We start from the raw sequence: 20,919 nt of genomic DNA on the forward strand, positions 1-20,919 counted from the left end.
GCCAAGGGAGACTGATACGTACACTTGGTATTGATAGACCTGGTGTTTCAGTTTCATAAATATTGATCACTGTGATCTATAAGACACTGAAAATTATTGGTATTGGACAGGATTTTAAGTGTAAAGCTCCTAAAATCATGTTTATGTTTTTCTAAAGATATTTTCTGTGACATTGCCTCTGAACATGTTTTCAAAATAGTAGATCTTTTCTTTGACTTCATTTGCACTGATGTTCACTTGGTTTTGCTTACATTCTTCTGCTCCACGTTGGCTTTTAAAGGTGGCCATTTGCCATATCTGTGTAGTGTGTTGTTTTTCCTTATACCTCAACCCCTATTATCTTTCATTTTGTATTTCCCCGACTCTGGTATCCAGTTAAAGTTTCTGAGGTAGCCCTTACTTATATCATAGTTATTTTTCTTTATGTTTTCAAGTTGTTAATTATTCATTTATTTGATAACAACCATCACCTAGAATTTATCACAATCATCTGGTGGATGTTTTTCATTTGGTGCTTCAGATGTGGAGTTGGTATCAAAAACATTTGGGAAGTCATGTCATAAAGATTTGCAGTTAGCTAGGCCAATCTATTAGTATTTAAGTTCATGATTGTTTATGGGACTGCATTTTAGTAGGTTCTAGTTAGGTAGGTAACCACCAACCAGGGAAGTATATTACCAGTACTAACCACCTGGGTATCAGGAGTATTAGTGCCAGCTGCACAGTGAGCTTGCACGTCAGTGGTTGTCAAGTTGCACTCCTCTGACTCAGATAGCTGTCTTTACTGCCTCACTCACACGTAGACTGCTGGCAGTCTGTCCACAAACACTTGATAATACTTAACTCACACAACTCATTCTTCATGATGAGATATGCATTAGCTGTGCCTTTTTGGCCAAATGATAGGAGCAATAGATAGAAGTAATAGGAGCATAAGGGAAAAAAATTTGGTAAAAGTAGTAGGTAGGAACATTTAGGTGTGAGCATTAGTTAGAAGTAGTGGGGTGCAACATTAGGTAGGAACATTATGTTTTAATAGTTGGTAGGAGCCTTTAGAAATGCTGCACTAGAGTTGACCTCTGCCCATGGCCTGTTAAGGGTGAGGCACTAAAGGCTAAGAAGGTGGCACTGGAGTTCATAAGTTATGGAGGCTCTTCTGCTGTGGCTACCTCTCCCAAGGGGAATAGGTGTCAGAGATATAGACTGATAGATTCTGTATTTTATTTGTTCACCAGAATACATATATTATTTCTTATTAAACGCAACTGCTTTGACTGCCCCAGCAAGATAATGTCGAGACGAGACAAATAGTAATCTCATTTGCACGTATTACTTTTTTCTTTTTCTTTTTTTTTTAATGAATGACATAGCAAGGGCAAATAGCATGCCCCAGTCAAGGCTATCTTGGGTGACAGAAAAAGATTTATAGAGATAGAAAATAGAAGTTAATCAGAGCTCCACATGTGTTCATAGACCTGACTCATAAAGGCAGAAAGAGTGTATGAAGTGGGAAGGACAAGAGGAGGAAGAGAAATCTACAGCTTAGCTGTTCATGGGAAGAAGGAGGCATCACCATATCCAATACGTGAGTGATCACTCTGTACACAGAAGCCGTGGGAAGCAGCAGCTAAACGCATGCCATGGGTCTGAATGTTGGGGTCAGAGACACATGTAGACAGCATATGAGAACAGTAGCCAAAATAATACTTCTAGAATAGAGAGAGAGAGAGTAGCAACATCAGTTATGGATAGAACAGAGAGAGGGAGAGCAGAAACATCGTAGTGTACGGAAAGGGAAAGTTGAAGAGAGATGACGCCAGGAGAATTAATAAGATTGAAGGCTTCTGATCCCTCTCAAATTAATAGGGAGATGGAGGATGATTCACCCCAGGTGTGTGAACAGTATTCCAAGCTTGGGCAAATGAAACCCCTGTAGATGTGAAACAGCTGCTCGCAAGAAAGATGATTACGGCACTGACGCAACACTCATAACTTTTAGGAAGCAGACTTTATGATGGTGATTATGTGGGGTTTCCAGGATAGTGTGGGAGATATGGTTGTGCCCAACATATGTATATTAGTACAGGGTTGAATTGTCGTGTTATGAAATTAAGCAGATGAGAAAAAAATGACTTGTAGAAAGAGATATAAGGAGACAATGTGTTTTAGCACTGTTGAATTTTACAAAGTTGCTGTTCTCCTAATCCAAAATGCTGCGTAGAGAGAGGAGATATGATTTGTGTAAGAAAGAGAATGAGCTTAAAAGGGAGGAGGAGACAAAATATTAGTTGAAGTATTGAAAGTTAGGGATAAAACTAGAACAGAATATTTATTGAAAAAAGAAAGAGAGAAGGGGACAGAGCAGTACCCTTAGGAACACATGATGTATTTATAGTTTGTTCCACAAATTATACATTTAATTGATGAACTTTCTGCTTTGAATTTAAGTACAGCAGTGAAGCCCATGGGTTGTGTATGGTTTTTACTAGATGCAGTAGGTTTTATTATCAGTTCAGAATTTTTAAAGTTTTTTGTTTTTGTTTTATATGGGCAATATATCCTCAGTCATTTCATTTCCAACACGTCCACTCTCTACCACACAGCCCTTTTCTATAGCCATTGCTGCATCCATATGATGTTGTTGGGATTAATATTCCTTCAAACATACCCATTTTTTCCTTCCTAGATAATAATCTCTCTTTCCTCACACTTCAGCACTCCCAGAACCTTTACCCCCTCACCTACCTTATGACTCACTTTCACTTCCATGGTTCACTTCTCAGGCTCTCTCTTTCCCCACTGACTGCATATTTGCCCCTTTCTCCAAGATTCTTGCATTTACCTCCCACATACCCAATCCATGAATAAACTGAACAACAGGGCGATATCACACACTTCTGTAGCAGACCGTCTTCACTGGGAACCAGTCTCTCTTCTCTCGTCTGCTTCTGCTTTTGGCAGCTTTCCTTCCACACCATATACTCTTAGATCTTCCACAAGGCATCTCTATCAACCCTACCGTATGCTTTCTCCAAATCCATAAATGCTGCATACACATCCATCAGTTTCTTTAAGTATTTTTCACACATATTCTTTAGAGTAGACACTTTATCCACACATCATCCACCTCTTCTGAAACCAGACTGCTCATCCCCATTCTGATGCTCTGTATAAGCCTTCACCTTCTCAGTCAAACCCTCCCATGCAGCTTACCAGGTATACTCAACAAACTTATGCCTCTGTAGGTTGAACACTAATCTTTATCCCAGTTGCCTTTATACAGTGGCACTATAAATGTATTCCACCGATCCCCAAGAATGTCACTGTGCTCCATACATATAAAGAAAATCCTTACCAACCAATCAGCAACACTTTCAACCCCTTTCTTAATCAATTCAACTGCAGTACCATCCACTCCAGCTACCTTGCCACATTTCATCTTATGCAAGGCTGTCACTGCCTTTTCTCTCTTCACCAAACCACTATATACCTATCTTTCTATATCTCTGATGCTTGGAACTCCCTCAATGGGATGGCCACAGCAAGAGTCTCCATAACTAGCAAACTCCAGTGCTGCATCTTAGCCTGACAGGCCATTGTCAGAGGGCAATTCTAGGACAGTGTTTGCAGAGGCTCCTACCTAATGTTTCTACCTACTATGTCTACCTAATGCTTCTGTCTGTTGCTCCTACCATTTTGCTAAAAGGCAGGGCTCGCACATATCGCTAACCATAGGAAAGATCTAGGGTTACAAAGAAAGAGCTGAGTTGTGTTGTCAAGGGTTATGTGACAAGGAGAGATTGTATGTTTGCTGACAGATTGCCAGTAGCCCACATGTGGGTGAGTCAGAGAGAAAAGACAGCTACCTGGGTCAGAGGAGTGCAACTTGACAACCACTGAAGTGCTGGCTCAGGTAGCAGCTGTCGCTAACCCTCTTGATACCCAGGTGGGTAGTACTGGTCGTTGGCTGCCTACTAACTACTACCTATCTCCCCAAACCACTTTCCCTGACTATCTCACCTCAAAACCCACCCCAACCTTCGCACCCTATGAGAATGTATAAGTCATTCTGTTCTAAGTATCATAATTGTCTTTCTTGTTAATGTTCATAATGCTGTGATTTTTTTTCTATGTTAAGACATTATATTTTGCAGCTCGAGGTACTGGCAATTCTGACTTCATCCAGCCTGGTCTTATCCAGTTGCAGCCAAACCTTGATGACTTTATGGACATTGTTGAACCTCTACAAGGTAAGGTTTTCAATCTATCCCTTCTGTCATATTTTTTAATGAGTGATTTATAGCTTATAAGAAAGAAAAAATTCAGGTATTGTGATAATGCATTTTGTTGTCACATTCAGACTGTGTGATTAAGTTTTATGTTTCTTGTGATTTATTGGTCAAATTTGTAGGTATTTGAATGCATCTTAGAGGCATTTATTCTGTATACATTGTGCATATGAGGTTCTGGTTGTAAATAGGGGGCTGTGGTTTTGATGCATTACACATGACAGCAAGCAAGTAGCAGGGAAATCCAGACTCTTTTGGAGTGAGAAGTTCTTTGATGAGACCATGCTGCTAGTTGTCCAGCATTGCCAAAAGGTGACTTTTCACTCATTATGTAATCTCATGCCAATGGCAGAATCCAGCAACTCCAGCGTATTTACCTTACTCATTGATATTAGTGAGGTATCACTACCAAAATTTTAGCCAATACTAATACTGATATTGATTTTCATTGTCAGTACCATTGAAGTTGCTTTTGAAGAGTAAAAACGAAACTTAAAAACTTTGTGTCTTATGTGGCATGTGCACCAGAAGAGTGTGTGATAGGGTTGATAAGATACAACACTTTGTAGTGTTATAAATATTGGTGTGGAAGGAAAGCTTGTAGAAACAATGAGTGGTTTTCATTAAGAGAGTAAGGCATTTGTGTGAGTAGTGAGAGAGGAAGGTGAGGGGTTTCAGGTAAAGATGGGTCTGCAGCAAGGATGTGTGATGTCATTGTGACTGTTTAAGCTGGTTATGATTGGGTGGTGAGGGAGGTAAATGCAAGGGTCTTGGAGAGAGGGGAGGATTTGCAGTCTGTAGAGAGTTAGTGGCCATGAGGGTGAGTCTCTTGTTGTTTGCTGATCCTTAGTTGCTATGCTTTGGTGGCGGATTAGAAAAGGAAGCTAGTGTTTAAGTTTGAAATAGTGTGTGAGAGTAGAAAGCTGAGAGTTGAGGTGATTAAAAGTAAGGTTATGAAGTTCATCAGGGAAGGGGAGGGAAGGAATACAGGTTGGATAGAGTGTGAGTTTGCTTTAAGAAAACTTAGAGAAAATGGAGTGTTTTGGATACCTTGGAATGGACATGGCATCATATGAAATCATGGGAGCTGAAGTAATCCTCACACTGGGTGATGGGGGGAGACAAGATACTAGGGGCATTGAGGACAAAGATGGGTATGTTTGATGGTATAGTAGTCTCCATGGAATTGTATGGATGCAAGGCTTTAGGCCCTTGAGAAGATAGTACAAATGAGAGTGGTTTTCTTGAAAATTATTGATTACAGTATGTAATGATGGTTGATTGAGCAAGAAATGATAGGGTAAGGGGTAGTCAGGGCAGAAAAGTATGGTAGAGAGCTGAAGAGGGTATACTAAAATGGTTTGGACATTGAGAAAGTGAGTGAGAAGCTAACTTAAGAAGATATATATGTGATAAGTGGAGGGTACAAGGAAAAGGGAAAAACCATATTGGAGATGGTAGGATGTTGTGAAATATGTTTCGAGTGACTGGAGCCTAGGATGTATATGTGATAAGTGGAGGGAACAAGGAAAAGGAAAAACCATATTGGAGATGGTAGGATGTTGTGAAATATGTTTCGAGTGACTGGAGCCTAGGATATATATGTGATAAGTGGAGGGAACAAGGAAAAGGAAAAACCATATTGGAGATGGTAGGATGTGAAATATGTTTTTAGTGACTGGATCCTGAACATGCATGGGGCATGGGGCAAAGAGAGTTTAAATTGATGGTGCATGCAGGGGCAACATTTTGTCAGCAGGCTGAACCAGGGCGTATGAAATTATGAGGGGAAACCACAGCCTTATACCATGTGGGTAGTTATACCCTATGTGGCCTGGTTGTGGGTAGAGAGCTCTTGTTTCAGTGCATTACACATGTTTGCATAATAACACTAAGAGGAGATGAAGATATTGCCTCACCTCACTTCTTTAACTTTTATGTGTAATGCACCAAAACTACTGCCCATATCCACAACTAGGCACCATAGACTGATCCATAGTTTTCTCCAGCTGTTTCAAATAGCTGTATAGGTGTACAGGAAGCACGTTGCTTCCTGTACACCACATCACTCCAAGTCACTCCTATCCTGTGCACACCTCAGACCTTATAGTATATTCACATCTCAAGCGCTCAAAACCTTGTCGACTCCATCCGTTCATCTTCACTTCAATCTCTATCCCTCTCCTTGTCCCTTTCACTTCTGACATAAATATCCTCTTTGTCAACCTCTCCCCCATTCATTCTCTCAATGTGTCCAAAAGCATTTCAGCTTACCCTCTTCAGCTCCCTCAACCATACTCTTCTTATGACTACATCTCTCTGTTACCCAGTCATTTCTTACTTGATCAATCCTCCACACACCACACATTGTCTCCAAACATTTGATTTCCAACACATTCACCCTCTTCTGTACATTCTCGTTTGTTGTCCATGCCTTGCATCCATTCACTTCAGTCAGTACTACTGTACCTTCAAACATGCCCATCTTCTCCCACCCAGATAGTGACCTGTCTTCCAACACATTCCTCAATGTTCTCAGGAACCTGTCATCCTCACCCACCCTTTGACTTATTTCAGTTCCCATGGTTCTATTTGCAGCAAATGTCCACCCTCAGGTATCTAAAACACTTCACTTCCTCCAAGTTTTTGCCATTCAAACTTACACAACTAACTTGTCTCTCTTCAGTGCTGAACCTGATATTTACTCTCACCTTTCTCACCTTCCAAATTAGAAACCAATGTCTGAAGTTTTCATGTAAATCTGCCACAGCTACAAATGCTTTGTCATTTGCAAATATTAACTGACTTAAACTTCCAAACACCCCCACTCCCTTCCAAACTGCAGACCTACTTTTCTTTCCAAAACCCATGTGTTTACTTCCCTCACCACCCTATCCATATACACCAGTATTATCTTCATCTAGCATGAAATAAGTAAACTTATTGCATTATGTGAAAAATATATCTTCCTGAAATTCACATCCTTTCTGATGTGACAATTGAAGTCAATTGAATTGTATAGTTCTGTGCATAACAATACAAAAGATGCTGCATTTCACAAAAAGTTTAATCTTTCCCAAAAATTTAAGTAAACTTTTGCATCTTTTCATATAATGTATTGGCAACATCGGCCAAATTTATACTGATACCTGTACATCAGCAAAAGTGGTCAGTACCACCAATAGTGATACGCTATTACATCACAATTTTATGAAAGAGTAAGAGAGATTTGTGGTAACAAAAAGAAAGTGGTTGAGAGATCAGAAGAGGTTGTATTGAAATGGTTTGGTCACATGGAGAGAATGAGTGAGGAAAGATTGACAAAGATATATGTGTTAGAAGTAGAGGAATGAGGAGAAGTGGGAGACCAAATTGGAGGTGGAAGGATGAAGTGAAAAAGATTTCGAACGACCAGGGCCTGAACATACAGGAGGGTGAAAGGCGTGCAAGGAATAGCGTGGATTGGAACAGTGTGTTATACCAGGGTCGACATGCTGTCACTGGATTGAACCAGGGCATGTGAAGTGTCTGGGGGTAAACCATGGAAAGTTTTGTGGGGCCTGGATATGGAAAGAGAGCTGTGGTTTCGATGCATTACACATGACAGCTAGAGATTGAGTGTGAACAAATTTTTTTTTTTTTTTTTTTTTTTATTTATTTTTTATTTATTTATTTATTTTTTTTTTTTTTTTTTTTTTTTTTTTTTTTTTTTTGGCGCTACCTCGCTGACAAAGGGCATGGCAATGTAGTTTCTTGTGAGGCAGGGTGGTGCTGGGACTGGATGAAGGCAAGCAGTATGAATAAGTATATGTGCATATATATCTGTGTATGTGCGTATGTTGATATGTATATATATGTTAGTGTATGTGTGTGTTTGTATATATATGTGTGTATATGAGAGGATATGTATATATATGTGTGTATATGAGAGGATGGGTCTTTTTTCATCCATTTCCTGGCGCTGTCTCGCTGATGCAGGAAACAGCGATCAAGTATAGAAAATGAATAAATATTTTCGTACGTTTGCCATTTTCCATGTGAGAAAGGTAGCACTAAAAGAAATTATTTTACTTTTTGATATCCACTATCTAGCTGTCAAGTATAATGCCCTGGAACCAGAGACCACTGTCCGCAACCAGGCCCCACAGGTCTTCCTGTGGTTTCCCTTGGCCACATCACATACCTTGGTTCAGACCATTGACAGCACATCAAGTCATACCCTGTAAATTGCATGACTCCATTTCATTCTGTCCCTTGCCTATCTTGTACCCTCCTGTGTGTTCAGACCCTAAACCTTTAAAGCATCTCTCACCTCATTTTTTTTTTTTTTTGTGGTTTGCAGCTTTGCAATATTTGTTTTTGATTGGATTGACAACTAAGTAGGTAAGTAGTTTAGGATGGAACAGATGTAATTATTTGTAGGTGATATCAAGGGATTCTTTGTCTTTTACAAATCTTTTACCAGAAAATGTTTCAGGGGCATTTAGTTTTGTTGCTTTTTACCTTGATGTTTGTTGCATGGGGAGTAAATATCATTGTGTGTGTGTGTGTGTGTGTGTATGTGGATGTGTGTGTGTATGTTGCATTGAATTGGAGCGATTGGTCATTCCAGGTGATTGTAGAATGCGGGTTAAGTTGGAGTCTGTGTTGGGGCAAAAGATTGACTAATGACTTATATGGAGGTGCAGAAATGCTGCCCTAGGTTTGCCATTGCTTATTTGTGCAGGGTTGCATTTTTATTGTTGCATCTGTTTTCAGGGTGCTGTGATACGATAGTAAAGGTTTGACTCTTATATATGTTATTTCATTATTTCCATGATTGCATTTTTTTTTCTTCAAGCTCTTGCACCCATTCTTTATTTATTGCCAATCTTTTCATTTCCCTCGTGTGTGCAGTTGAATTTTTCTTTCTTTTGGTATCTTTTTTTTTTATTCTCCAACACTTTCTTTTAATTGGTATTGAGGCATCAGCTATTTCTTTTATCATATAAAATGTTAGTGTTGGTGTTTACATCTTTTCTTTAAAACTGTCATGCAACTTTATTTCCTTTCAAATTATATATCTGTTTTCACTTTGTTTTGTGATGGTGAAAATTCAGGTCACTTGCATCATCTTGGCCCAAATTATATTGTTTTTCTTCTGTGTCAGGTGAGATGGTTGTACAAACTCCTGTGGTATGATATGTTGTAACAGCTTTTTCAACTTTATAGTTGGTGAAGAATTCCGTAACATCTGAAGAAGCAGATGTGACATATTCTTTTCATTTGGCATATGATTAACTTGTCCAGGATGGAATGTTTCCCATATATTCATTACCAACTTTACTGGTGCCTTTTCTTCTGCTGAGTCATTATTCTTTAACCCTTCTGGTGCTTTATTAAGTTTCAGGCTGATTTCTAAAAAGTGTCATTTACTCACCAAAAAAGGGAAATTATTAGATTGGCAGTGTTGATTTTTTAGGTATCAGAATGGGTTCAGTTTTGATGAGTTACCGCTGAATTTCCTTGAAGTCCATTGTGGATAGAGAAAAATCATGATTTACTTAAAAAAAGAATGTAGAAGATTTGTAAAAACCTGCTTTCCTACGAATTGCACATATATTATTGTAAACAGCAGCAACAAAAAACATGTTATTAAAAAGATTTAGATATAAAGTTATTCACATCATTCAAATAAGGTCTAATTATTGAAGGCTCTAGCTTTGGACATTCTTAGTCATATGCCATTTATGAACAGGAACTGGCATAGCTGAGCTGGTTGATTAGAGTGGGTCAGTTCTTTCCCCTTATCATCCAATTGTACTTATGGAGCATCATAGCCTTTGATGCCCTCAGACTCACTTCTTCCATCAGATGCTGTTTAAGTATTTGCATCAGTTGCTGCCCTCCTCCTTTTGTCATGCATGGTTTTTATAGAAAAAACGAAACATTTGTGAAATCATAAGCACAAACTTATAAGCATTGTTTAGGAGTTTTTCCTATAACATCTAACTTACATCATCATAAAGTGGAAAATAAAAGATAATAGTTACATAGTAGTTGATAGATAGTTGACAACTAAGTCAGTGATATTATGCTAAAACATAAGAGTTAAAGACATAAGTTAGATAGCAACTCACTCTCTGCTTAATCATTTAGTATTTGATTGTAAACAAACACTGAACATGCTTGTTTCACTGCTTACATATGGCAGCCTTCCAGATTTTCCTATTTATGTATGTCTAGAAGGGATAAAAAACATATTTATATTTTTTTTTCAGATTTGGTTGCCATTTCTTGTTTTAGCAGGGTAATGCTAGGAACAGACAAAGAAAGGCCACATTTGTTCATACTCACTCTCTAGCTGTCATGTGTAATGCACTTAAACCAGAGCCTACAATCCACAGCCAAACCCCACACACAACACAGGTTAAACCATTGCTCATGTTCCTGGTGCCATTTTGCAAAGGTGGAGGAGCAAATAGGTTTAAATAAAAAAAAAAGATAGAATATAACAAGAAACCTTCAAATTACAGTGAAACAGTTTCTACTACTTTTGAAATCCATTTCTTTTTGGGCAGGTTTGCTTGTTGATCACGACAGTGATGTGATGCATGTATTTATATGGGGAAGCAGATTATCTCAATATATGCAGAGGTATAATTTACAGTGCTTGGACAGTGACTTAGCCATTCATTATTTTATTCAGATTTCAGTAGCATATTTTGATTGCCACTTATATTGAATTGTACAAATGAGTAACATATCAAAGGTACCCTTAATGCATCTCAGTTAAAATCAGATTTATTTTGCACAATTAGTGTAGATTTTGATGTAACCATAAGCTTTTGCATTTTCTCAGTCTTGTGCTGTGGTTCAAAGATGGAACCTAGTCACAGGTTGATACATATAATTGTATATTTTGGGGCTGGGCTAACAGTGCAGCTGTGCCAGACCTTGCAAGCCAAATGTGGACATAGAGGGCAGGATTAAACAGATCGGTCAAATCATGATGCTAACCAAAAGGTGGACTAACACATCTGAAGCCTAACATGAAAAAGTGGGAAAAGGTTTGGATGTGATGGAGAGAAGCTTTTACATTTTGAAAGTTTCAGAAACTGGTAAAGACCAGGAAGCAGGAAGACAGCAAATGTGAACTGTCCTTATACTTGAGGGAAGACAAGTCACCAGTTATCATTTTTTGTATGACACTTCAATTGTAAGGGGTGGGGGAGAGGGAGAATGAATTCATTAGCTGAATCAGAGGAGATGCTTTAAAACTCAAAGATGACAGACACCTTACCATTTCACAGGTATGCACACCACAACATGGAAGAAAACAAAAACATAGAGTTTTTTTGAAGCTGCTTAAATGATAGTTTATGTTGTACATCAGGGAAATCTTGGGGACTGAAAGGGGTTGGGAAATATTGAGGTGAGTTTTGGAGATGGTGATTAGATTAGGGAAAGGGAAAGAATTAATGATTTCTGAATGAGAAAGAAACTACCGTATTGGTAAGAGAATGATCATCAATGAATAGGTTTTTAAGCACAGATATTTCTGCAAATGGATTGGGTTTCAGCAGGCTAGAGATTGAAAACAATGTAAAGGAAAATCTGATTAATTTGGTTTGTCACAGACTGCAAAAAGCTGTGATGGATGAGTGGTACCCTCCTAATCTCCATACTCAGGAAGAAAACTTGAGTCAGGAGAGGTTTTGTGCAAGACAACTAAGCTCCTCCAAAGGAAATAAATGACTTATTTTTAAAGAAGCTTTTGGTCATCCTGGAAAAGAAAGTATTGGTGTAAGATATACTGGTAATAGGGGAGAAAGAATATTTCACACATATTCCCTGCGTTTCGTAGAAGGCAACTAAAAGGGGAGGGAGCAGGGGGCTAGAAGTCCTCCCCTGTTTTTTTTTTTAGTTTTCCAAAAGAAGGAACAGAGAAGGGGGCTATGTGACGATATTTATTCTAAGAGTCAATCATCTGTTCTTAAGGCATGTCAGTAACAGTTATCAAAGTCCAAATAGAAGTGACTAATATTGAAATAAATCCCTTGTTATGAACTACCTGCTGAAATTTATCGGAATGGCTGGGGAGCATTGATAACAAGACATACTAAGGAGACTCAACCACCTCAGATTGAAAAAAGATTGGTAACATCCTCTAAAGGTAATTTTATCGTAACTCAAAAATGTTCAAGTTTGTCTGTCGGGCAAAACTCCAGATATTTATCTCTTTCTGTGTGCCATGCTGACTGCATCATACCTTATTTTTCCAGGATTTATTCCTTTTTATGGGTTGTTTTTCTTCAGTAGGGACAGTTTCTTGCATCATAAGTTATTGTTTACTGTAAACACACTTGCTAATGTCATAGTAAGGGATAATGTGGTGCATATTGAGTACCAGTTTGAAACTCATTTTCTTGAAAGTGTTTCTGTATCTTAATTTCATAAAATTCCTGTGTGTTTACTTTATGTGTTTTATAATGACATTGATAATTCATGTTATTGTCATTTTAAGTTTAACATCCTGATGGGATTCAAGCATTTTTGTTGCCTTTAGAATTTTTTTATAATTTTTTTTCAAGCTGTTTGTATACTTATTGTTTCAGTGCATTTTCTATAAAGATTTGTTTTGCTTTTAACAAACATGTCAAATAAGCGTTTCACCATTTTCTTTATGTTATTATATTTATATTATCAGTTGAATTGACCAAGTTGGGACCACATCAATTGGAGATTATCGTTAAAGTTCAACAAAAGTAGTTCCAAACATTTTTTGGTCACTTTCTCAAGTGAGACTGTGCAAGCCTCTAAATATCATTTGGAAATGAGTGTGCCACAGGAGTTGGAGCAGGGCACTCATTTGCCTGATTTGTAAATTAGGTGAGAATATAGAATTAGGGAGATTTTCTTTATGCCTAATTGCTTTCTCCCTCATAGTGAGGTAGCATCAGGAACAAATGAACAATGGTCTCATTTGTTTATTTCGAGTCTGTCATGTGTAATGAACCGAAATCAGAGCCAACATTAAAGTGTAATTGGAACTTATTGTTGAACAAAGAGGCACGGAGTGTCCAGAAAGTTCTTGGGCAACATTGCATCCAAACAAACTGAAGCACTTATGGTCTCATTTCCTGCCTAAAGGTGGCACCTGAGTCAAGGGAGTTTGATTTTACTTAATATTTTTGCTTTCTGTAAGAGCTGAATATGTGTTTATTCTGTTTGAAGAATAAAGAAAAGTATTATAGGAGTGGGTCATTGCTCAGTGACATTTCTCATGGGCGACATGCTATTAGTAGCTACACCAAGATCACTAAGGTCAGTGATTGCACCTGAAGTATAGATGAAATGGTATTAGCTTTTTGCTTTATTTTCCATCTCTGTAAGATGCAATACACAGGGAATTTATTTCTCTTGGGATACTGCTTTGGCAGTGTGCTTCGTATGCCATGAAAATTAAGACTTAAGGATGGCCGTCAGTTCTCTAACCAAAGGTGTCAGCAAGGTAAGAGTTGAGAAAATTATAGGTGATTTAGAGTAGATTATTGCTAATACCATAGATACTTGCAAAATGGAGAGCACAAGTAATAAGACAGATAACAGACAAAGTGAATGCGTACTTATGACATAGAAAACAGACAAAGTGAATGCATACTTATGACATATTTATGGCAAATTGCTTGCCAGATTGGTAGGGCCAGCATATAACGATCACTCAAGCTTTGCTTGTTAAATTAGTGTTTTTCTTTGCCTTGTTGCCCCTCAAATAATAATCTGTTCAAGGCCTGTTAGGGACTGTCTTCAGCCATGAGTCTAGCATTAATCTAGTCAAATAAGGTAAAAATAAACTTTTGCTTGTTTTAAGGAGTTTGAATATCAAGTTGCAGATGAATCGGATGGAATAGTTTGGTATCTGCAAAGAGTCTTGTCTACCTCCCCCTATATATTTTCAGAGGTGATATACGGCTAAGGTTCGTTGTGGGTATAAGTATATGACGTTCTCAGGATGAAATCTTCGCACATGTGGTTGCTGAGTCTAGAGTCTCTAATGGCGTTAGTACCAGCAACCTGCCTCAGTGTGCTTTAGGCTGTCTCTCAGGAAGGATGTTCTTCCTTTACTCTCCCTGGCTGCTGGTTCATTTTTGGAATTTCTCTTCTGGGTGTTATATATCTTCCACCTCTGCCTTAAGATAATATGTTTCTAAGGAGGAGAAAGCCCAAATTCTCACTTGGAAGCAAGAAAATGTGGGTACATATAAGATTTCTAGGTGCACTAGGCACTCTGAACACATGAGCAGGAAGTTGCTTCTTGTAGCACCTCATCAGTGCCTTGCCTCATTCAGGAGATCAAGACTGTGAACCGAAAACCTCAGTTCCATCGCCAGACATCTGCAAATGGTAATCAGAACAAAGGAGAGATGACAGACACTAGAATGTAAGCGTGACATTTCCTTTGAAAATGTATAGGGGCGTACATGGCTTTTTGCTACTATTTTAGCAAGTGACTTTATGATAAAGCAACAGGATGCAGAGACTTTGTTGGAATGGCACTTAGTGCTCATCACACGACCTGCTCATTGAATACATACTACTATTTCTCTTGACCACCACTCTACCCTAGTTAGCAATTTGAGGTTCATTTGGAAGTGAATTCAGCCCAGGAGTCACTTCATGCATGTTTCTTTGTTCTCCTGGTATTGCATAGTGTTTTGGTCTTATGTATGTGTGTCTGCTTTGTTGGAATGTTCTGTGATCTCTCCTAAAAGCATCTTGATGATGAGAGTTTTTGCTGTATTCATTCATATTTCTCTCTCTCTCTCTCTCTCTCTCTCTCTCTCTCTCTCTCTCTCTCTCTCTCTCATGTGTCTCTCTCTCTCTCTCTCTATATATGTGTGTATATATATATATATATATATATATATATATATATATATATATATCAGGTTCTGGTGTTGATTTCTGTCTTAAGTTGACCAGTTGTTTTGATTATGTCAATTTGAGATATTTATTGTTATTTATTATATTTAATCGCTGTTTCCCGCATCAGCGAGGTTGCACAAGGAAACAGTCAAAGAATGGCCCAACCACTTATACACACACACACACACACACACACATTGACAGCACATTGACCCCGGTATACCACATCGTTCCAATTTACTCTATTCCTTGTACTCCTTTCACCCTCCTGTATGTTCTGGCACATTTGTCTTCAGCATTGAATATTTTGTCATCAATGTCTTCCTTCACTTATGTGCTAATTGCTGCTGTATGTTGGTTGATTAACATTTGGCAGATTCTGTTCAATACATTTTCGTAATTGTCATCTCCTGTAAGAGGTCTGATCCATGATTTGTTTGTCCTTGTTATATTCATGTTTGCAGATAGAACTTTTGGACTTGGATCCTTGCTTTGAATAACTTTCTCCCCATTGATTTTCTGTTCTCATTTATGTGCCTCTATCATGTCTCTATAATCATTTCTTATTTTTCTTTTAGTTTTTGCTGCCCACCTTGACATTTTTTGCTGAACATTCAGGAGGGTGAGAGGCATGTGTAAGATAGGAGTAGGATCAGTGTGGTATGTTGGCAGGGGCACCATGCTGTTCATGGGATAAGCCAGGGCATGTGGAGCTGCTAAGACAAATCGTGGAGTAGCTTATGGGGCTTAGCTATGGATGGTGGGTGCATTATATGTAAAATGTTGCTGGATAGTGGATCTGTGCAAATTAGGTCATTGTGTTAATGTTCTTGATGCTACCTCACCAAGACACAAGAGGCAATAAGGTTTAAAAAGATAGTTTTGTTAATATGGAATAGTAAAACATAGCAATGCATTATTAAAAGACGTACTTATAAAAAAGCAGTTAGGTAGCTAGGAGAAGTCGCTAGAAATTTTAGGTAGGAGCCTCTGGAAACACTGTGCTAGAGTTGCCCTCTGCTAGTGGCTTGTTAGGAGGGAGGCAGTAAAGGCCAAGAATTAGCACTGGAGTTCACTAGATATGGAGACTTTTGCTGTAGCCACTCCCATGAGGGAGTTCCTGGAGAGAATGGACATCAGATATATAGATAAAGATAGGTAGATGATAAAAGAGCCTGGTGGATGTGTTTCCTCTTAGAAGGGAGTCCCTGTAGAAGGGGTTTTTGGGGTAGGAAGGTAAGGTAAGGTTTAGAAAAGTGGAACATACTTCATCATGCAAGTAGTATGACTGAATGTTTACATTTCCTGTGTCTATACTGATGGCAGCGATAGTGTTTTCAAACATAGAAATAATGAGGATAAGCTGAAATTTATTACCTTCCCTGTAAGCTTAGTTTTTGGTTTTCCTTTTGACCTGTCTGTTGCTGTACTTGATGGATTGATCTTTACTCCCTCTCAGCTGTGGTGTTTCTCAAGTTCCTCCCTATCTTCTACCATCTTTTTCCCCTCCTTTTTCAGGGATTTTCTCTTTACCTGTAATCTGATTCATTCCCATGCTCAGCTCAACTCAGTACCCCTGTACTCCCTTCTGATAGTAACCATTTTGTCTCATTGGTAGTGTTTCTTGCCTCACATTAACTATTTCTCCAAATGCAGAGATGGACACCATGCCGGTAGGATAGAAGAAATCGAGTCAAATTCATTGATGTTAAGATGCAGCTTCTTCCTTATGTCTATGTAAAACTTCAAACTTTCTTGTTTTTGATGGGTTTGCTGTTCAACCCCTTGATTTGTCAGTATCCATGGTATCAGTTTAACGTTTGATATGAGAACTCCTTCTCTCGGAAATAGTTAAATCTGTCTGGGAAATCTTTTCAGGTTGTCAGTGTGTTTCTCTTCAGAACAACTATTTACAGTATGCAGAGGGTTCATTTGTCTCTGTAAGAAGTAGAATACATTAGGGAGATCTCACACCTTCCTTTCCATTGGAGTTCACTTAAAAGCAGCTTGTCTCATTAACTTTCCCTCTTTTACATCTCAGCTTGAACCCTTTCTCTCTGCTGCAATATTGCTTTTCTCTCCTCTTTTACAGATACTGCTTTGGCTTCTGCTCTCAAGAGTTTGCTACATGTATGCCTCTTCTGGGTAGGTCAAACAGCATCTTACAGGTCACTTCATCAGACAGATATTGTGTGAGCATTGGTAAGGAAAAAAAAAAGTAGATAGCATTTATTATTTGCTGTCTTTTAAATCAGTTAGCATTAATCACTTGCCTGTAAATCTGGCTATATGCAGGGCTAACTTGTCTTACCCACCTATGGTATTTCTGGTTTGGCAAAGGTAGTATGCATTTTGTTAGTGTTGCACAATTGTAACTGCATCTGTATACGTCCTCCTAACTCCATTAGTTGGTTTTTTGACCCTGCTTTTAGAAGTTGATCCAGAGCCTGTAAGGCCAGATGGTGATACCTCGTAAGCTTGACCTTGGGGTTAACTGTGGTCATTTATAGTAAGAATATCCAGTGGTTGAGAAATCCTCACAGAGGTCGCAAAGAAGATGAGGAGAAAGGAAAGAATAAACTTGTAAAAAAAAAAAAAAAAAAAAGGAATGGTGATCAGGAATGCATAGTTTAGATGAAGATATATATGTCACTGAGTGGACTTTGTGGTCAGTTGGCATCATCAGAGTATATGCTAATTGATTAGCATGCAAAGGAGAAGTCATTGCATGTGAATATGTTGAGATGGGCAGCAGTTGGGTTATCTTATTGTTTCTTGGTGGAGGCAAATGTGATCATTTGTTTGTGTTACAGAAATGGAGAAATTACTTATATGAACGTGAGTGAGCTAGAAAAAGATACTTTTATACTGATATACCAAGAGAAGTGTGATAGTGAATGCATTGTGATTAAGAGCCTGATCAGGGTGTGCTGAAATAGTTCAGACATAAGGAGAGGATAAGCGAAGAAAGACTGACAAGAGAATGTACATGTTATGTAGAGGGACAAAGGAGGAAGCAGAGACCAGAGAGGAGATGGAAGGATAGAGTGAAAGAAGCTTAGAATTTTCATGGCCTGAACAGAATGAAAAGAGAAGTGTACTTGAGATAGAATTAATTGGATTGATATGGTATACGAGAAACATTGTGCTATCAGTAGGCTGAACCAGGATTAATGATGTAGTCAGGGAAAACCATGGAATAGTCTTTGGAACTTGACTGGAGGGCTATGGTTATGGAACATTATATATGACAGTGGGTGAGAGAATATGTGCAAAAAGGCCATTATTTGTATGTTCTTGATGTTACCTCATTAAGGTGGGAAATGGGGAACATTTGTGGAAAAATTATATAAAAGGGATCCCTTTTATGGTGCTTCACGCAGGAGCAAAGAAATAATGGACTGCAATGTAGCAAGAAGTTCCTCTACAAGACTATACTCCATTAAGATACAGCCTTGGTGAAGCTAAATACTTCATTTGTGATGTAGCCGTATGTAGGAGTCCAGTAACACTCAACACTTGCACAGTGAACGAAAAATTACTACCTATGCAATTTCACTTCAGTGTGCAAGGTTCCCAATTCTTTGCAACAGCCTTAGAGTCCTTCCCTCCACACTACGATCATAGCTAGCCACCAACCCCCAAGTAGAAACAAAAAAATATACCCAGCTTCTTGCTTCAGTAATCAGTACTCACAGATCCCCCCCATCTCAACAAATGACATTGACTAAGCACGCACACATGCAGTGATACAGAGGAATACAAAGGAAATCAGACAGAGGCAGACCAATCTAACAAGGCTGTTTATGATAGTGGGAGTGATTAGAAACTTATTGATCTCATAGATTACTGTGGTAGGAGAAGAAAAACACAGATATTTCAGAGAAAGAAACCTGTAAAAACCTGTAATCTTTTCATGGTTTTAAGGAGGTACAAACATATCAGTCAAAGATTTAAAGTGAAATATTTATCAATTCTTTTCTTACATGTATCTGTTGTACAGTTTGCAGTCACCATGAATAGTAAATTATTCCATATATTAGTAGTCCTGTTGAAAAGTACTTTGTCTCATTCAGATTGAATGCGAGGGAAATCAGACAAAAGTACCCTGAAGGAAATTGTTAGATTGAGATTGTCAAAGCTGTTGATAATTTTGAATACCGTATTAGGTCACCTCTTAACCTTATCATTTTTAAGCTGAATGGATGTAAGTTGTTTAGTTAAGTATATATTTTTTTCTTCTTTAAGTTGGTGACCAAAAACAGTGCATTTATCAAGCTGAGAATGCATCAAAGACTTGTAAAGAGTGAAGATAATTTTCCCTGAACTTAAATTTAATAGCCCTACCTAAACACCCCAGGAATATATCCAGCCATTTTTCTGCTTTTGTGTGCTGCTTACTTGGCTTTAGGTCACCAGAGATTTTTACAGCCGAGTTTTTTCCTCGTTTGCCTTTTATAGCTCAACAGAATTCATATTGTAGCTTTCCTTTGTTGTATTTACTAATGGTACGTAGAATTTGCTCTTATGAATTTTTTAATTCATTTGCCACCTATGAGTCAAGTCCATTAGCTTGTCTGTGTCTGTTTGAAGCTGCATCCTTTCCAAATCTGTTGTAAATTTATTTCCCAGCAAATTTCGATCTTACAATGCAGCCCATTAATAAGGGTCTGTCATTAATTCTTGGTGCTATCCCACTCATGAGGGCAATGGCAAGAAAATATGAGAAAGAGAACCAGTCCTAACACTATTCCTTGTAGCACTGTACTTGTTGTATGTAACCATTCTACAACTTGACCATTTATCATTACTCTTCGTGTATGGCCAGTCAACCAATTTTCCAACCATAGAAGTACAACCCCTTCTATAGTATGACTTAACTTTTGTTAGAGACCTTTGAAGTGGAACTTTATCAAATGCTTTTTGAAATTGAAGTACTTGACAATAACTGCCCTACTTTGTTCATTCATGTTGATTATATCATAAGTCATTTAGATTTATCTGTTAAGAGTGATTTGGTCAAAAACTATGCTGAAAATCATTTGTTTAGTGATGGTCATCCTCCATATGGTTTGCATAAAGTCTAATAACAAACGATGCTTGCTATAAGTGTACCAACTACGCTATTTGAATGATAATTATCGAGGCAATGATTTATTACCTTTGTCAAACTACCATTCACCTGCAACTTTCCCTGTCCTGAGCACTCAGAAGCTTTTTCACATTCTACCATCTCTTAATATGGTCTCCCCCTTCTTGTTCCCTCCATTTTTGTTATCCTTTTTCTCTACTCTTCTCATTTCCTCCATATGTCCAGGCCATTTCAGTACACCTTCAGCTCTCTACTTACTTCCTGGCTTACAAGTCCTTCCTGTCTTTGATGAAACTCTCACAGCATTTAAGAAGCTGAGCATGCTGTATGTTTGTGTGTGTGAGGAGTATAGGCATGAAGGGTGTCCTGAGATGTGTTGAATTGGTGTTTGGAGTAACCTAGTGAATGAGATAGCCTTGATTAGGGTATTCTGTCACTCATGCCATATCAACTAAAATGTAAAGTTAGGGTTACTAGGACAGATTTTTCAAGGGGTTTTAGGAATTCTGTAAGAGAAAGTGTCTCTGAGACCATCCAGTTTCCATGGTTTGTTAACTTTGGTGGCTGTGAAGGGGTAAAATATTTTTGGATCTTTGCTGCAAAAGACTAATGCAGAAGTGCCAGTCCTCA

At 38.3% G+C, this 20,919-nt stretch overlaps 1 protein-coding gene across 7 annotated transcripts in view; it reads left to right on the forward strand.

Annotated features, from left to right (window-relative positions):
* Mondo (MLX interacting protein mondo) overlaps window positions 1–20,919 on the forward strand; it is a 137,689-nt gene that overhangs the window by 78,090 nt on the left and 38,680 nt on the right. For all 7 annotated transcript variants that reach the window (XM_071685069.1, XM_071685073.1, XM_071685072.1 and 4 more), the window contains one exon: window positions 4,155–4,250. In XM_071685069.1, the coding sequence (XP_071541170.1) occupies window positions 4,155–4,250 (96 nt within the window). The remainder of the gene's footprint in view (window positions 1–4,154; window positions 4,251–20,919) is intronic.

Source organism: Panulirus ornatus, chromosome 39, assembly GCF_036320965.1.
Source record: "Panulirus ornatus isolate Po-2019 chromosome 39, ASM3632096v1, whole genome shotgun sequence".
Classification (NCBI taxonomy): domain Eukaryota; kingdom Metazoa; phylum Arthropoda; class Malacostraca; order Decapoda; family Palinuridae; genus Panulirus; species Panulirus ornatus.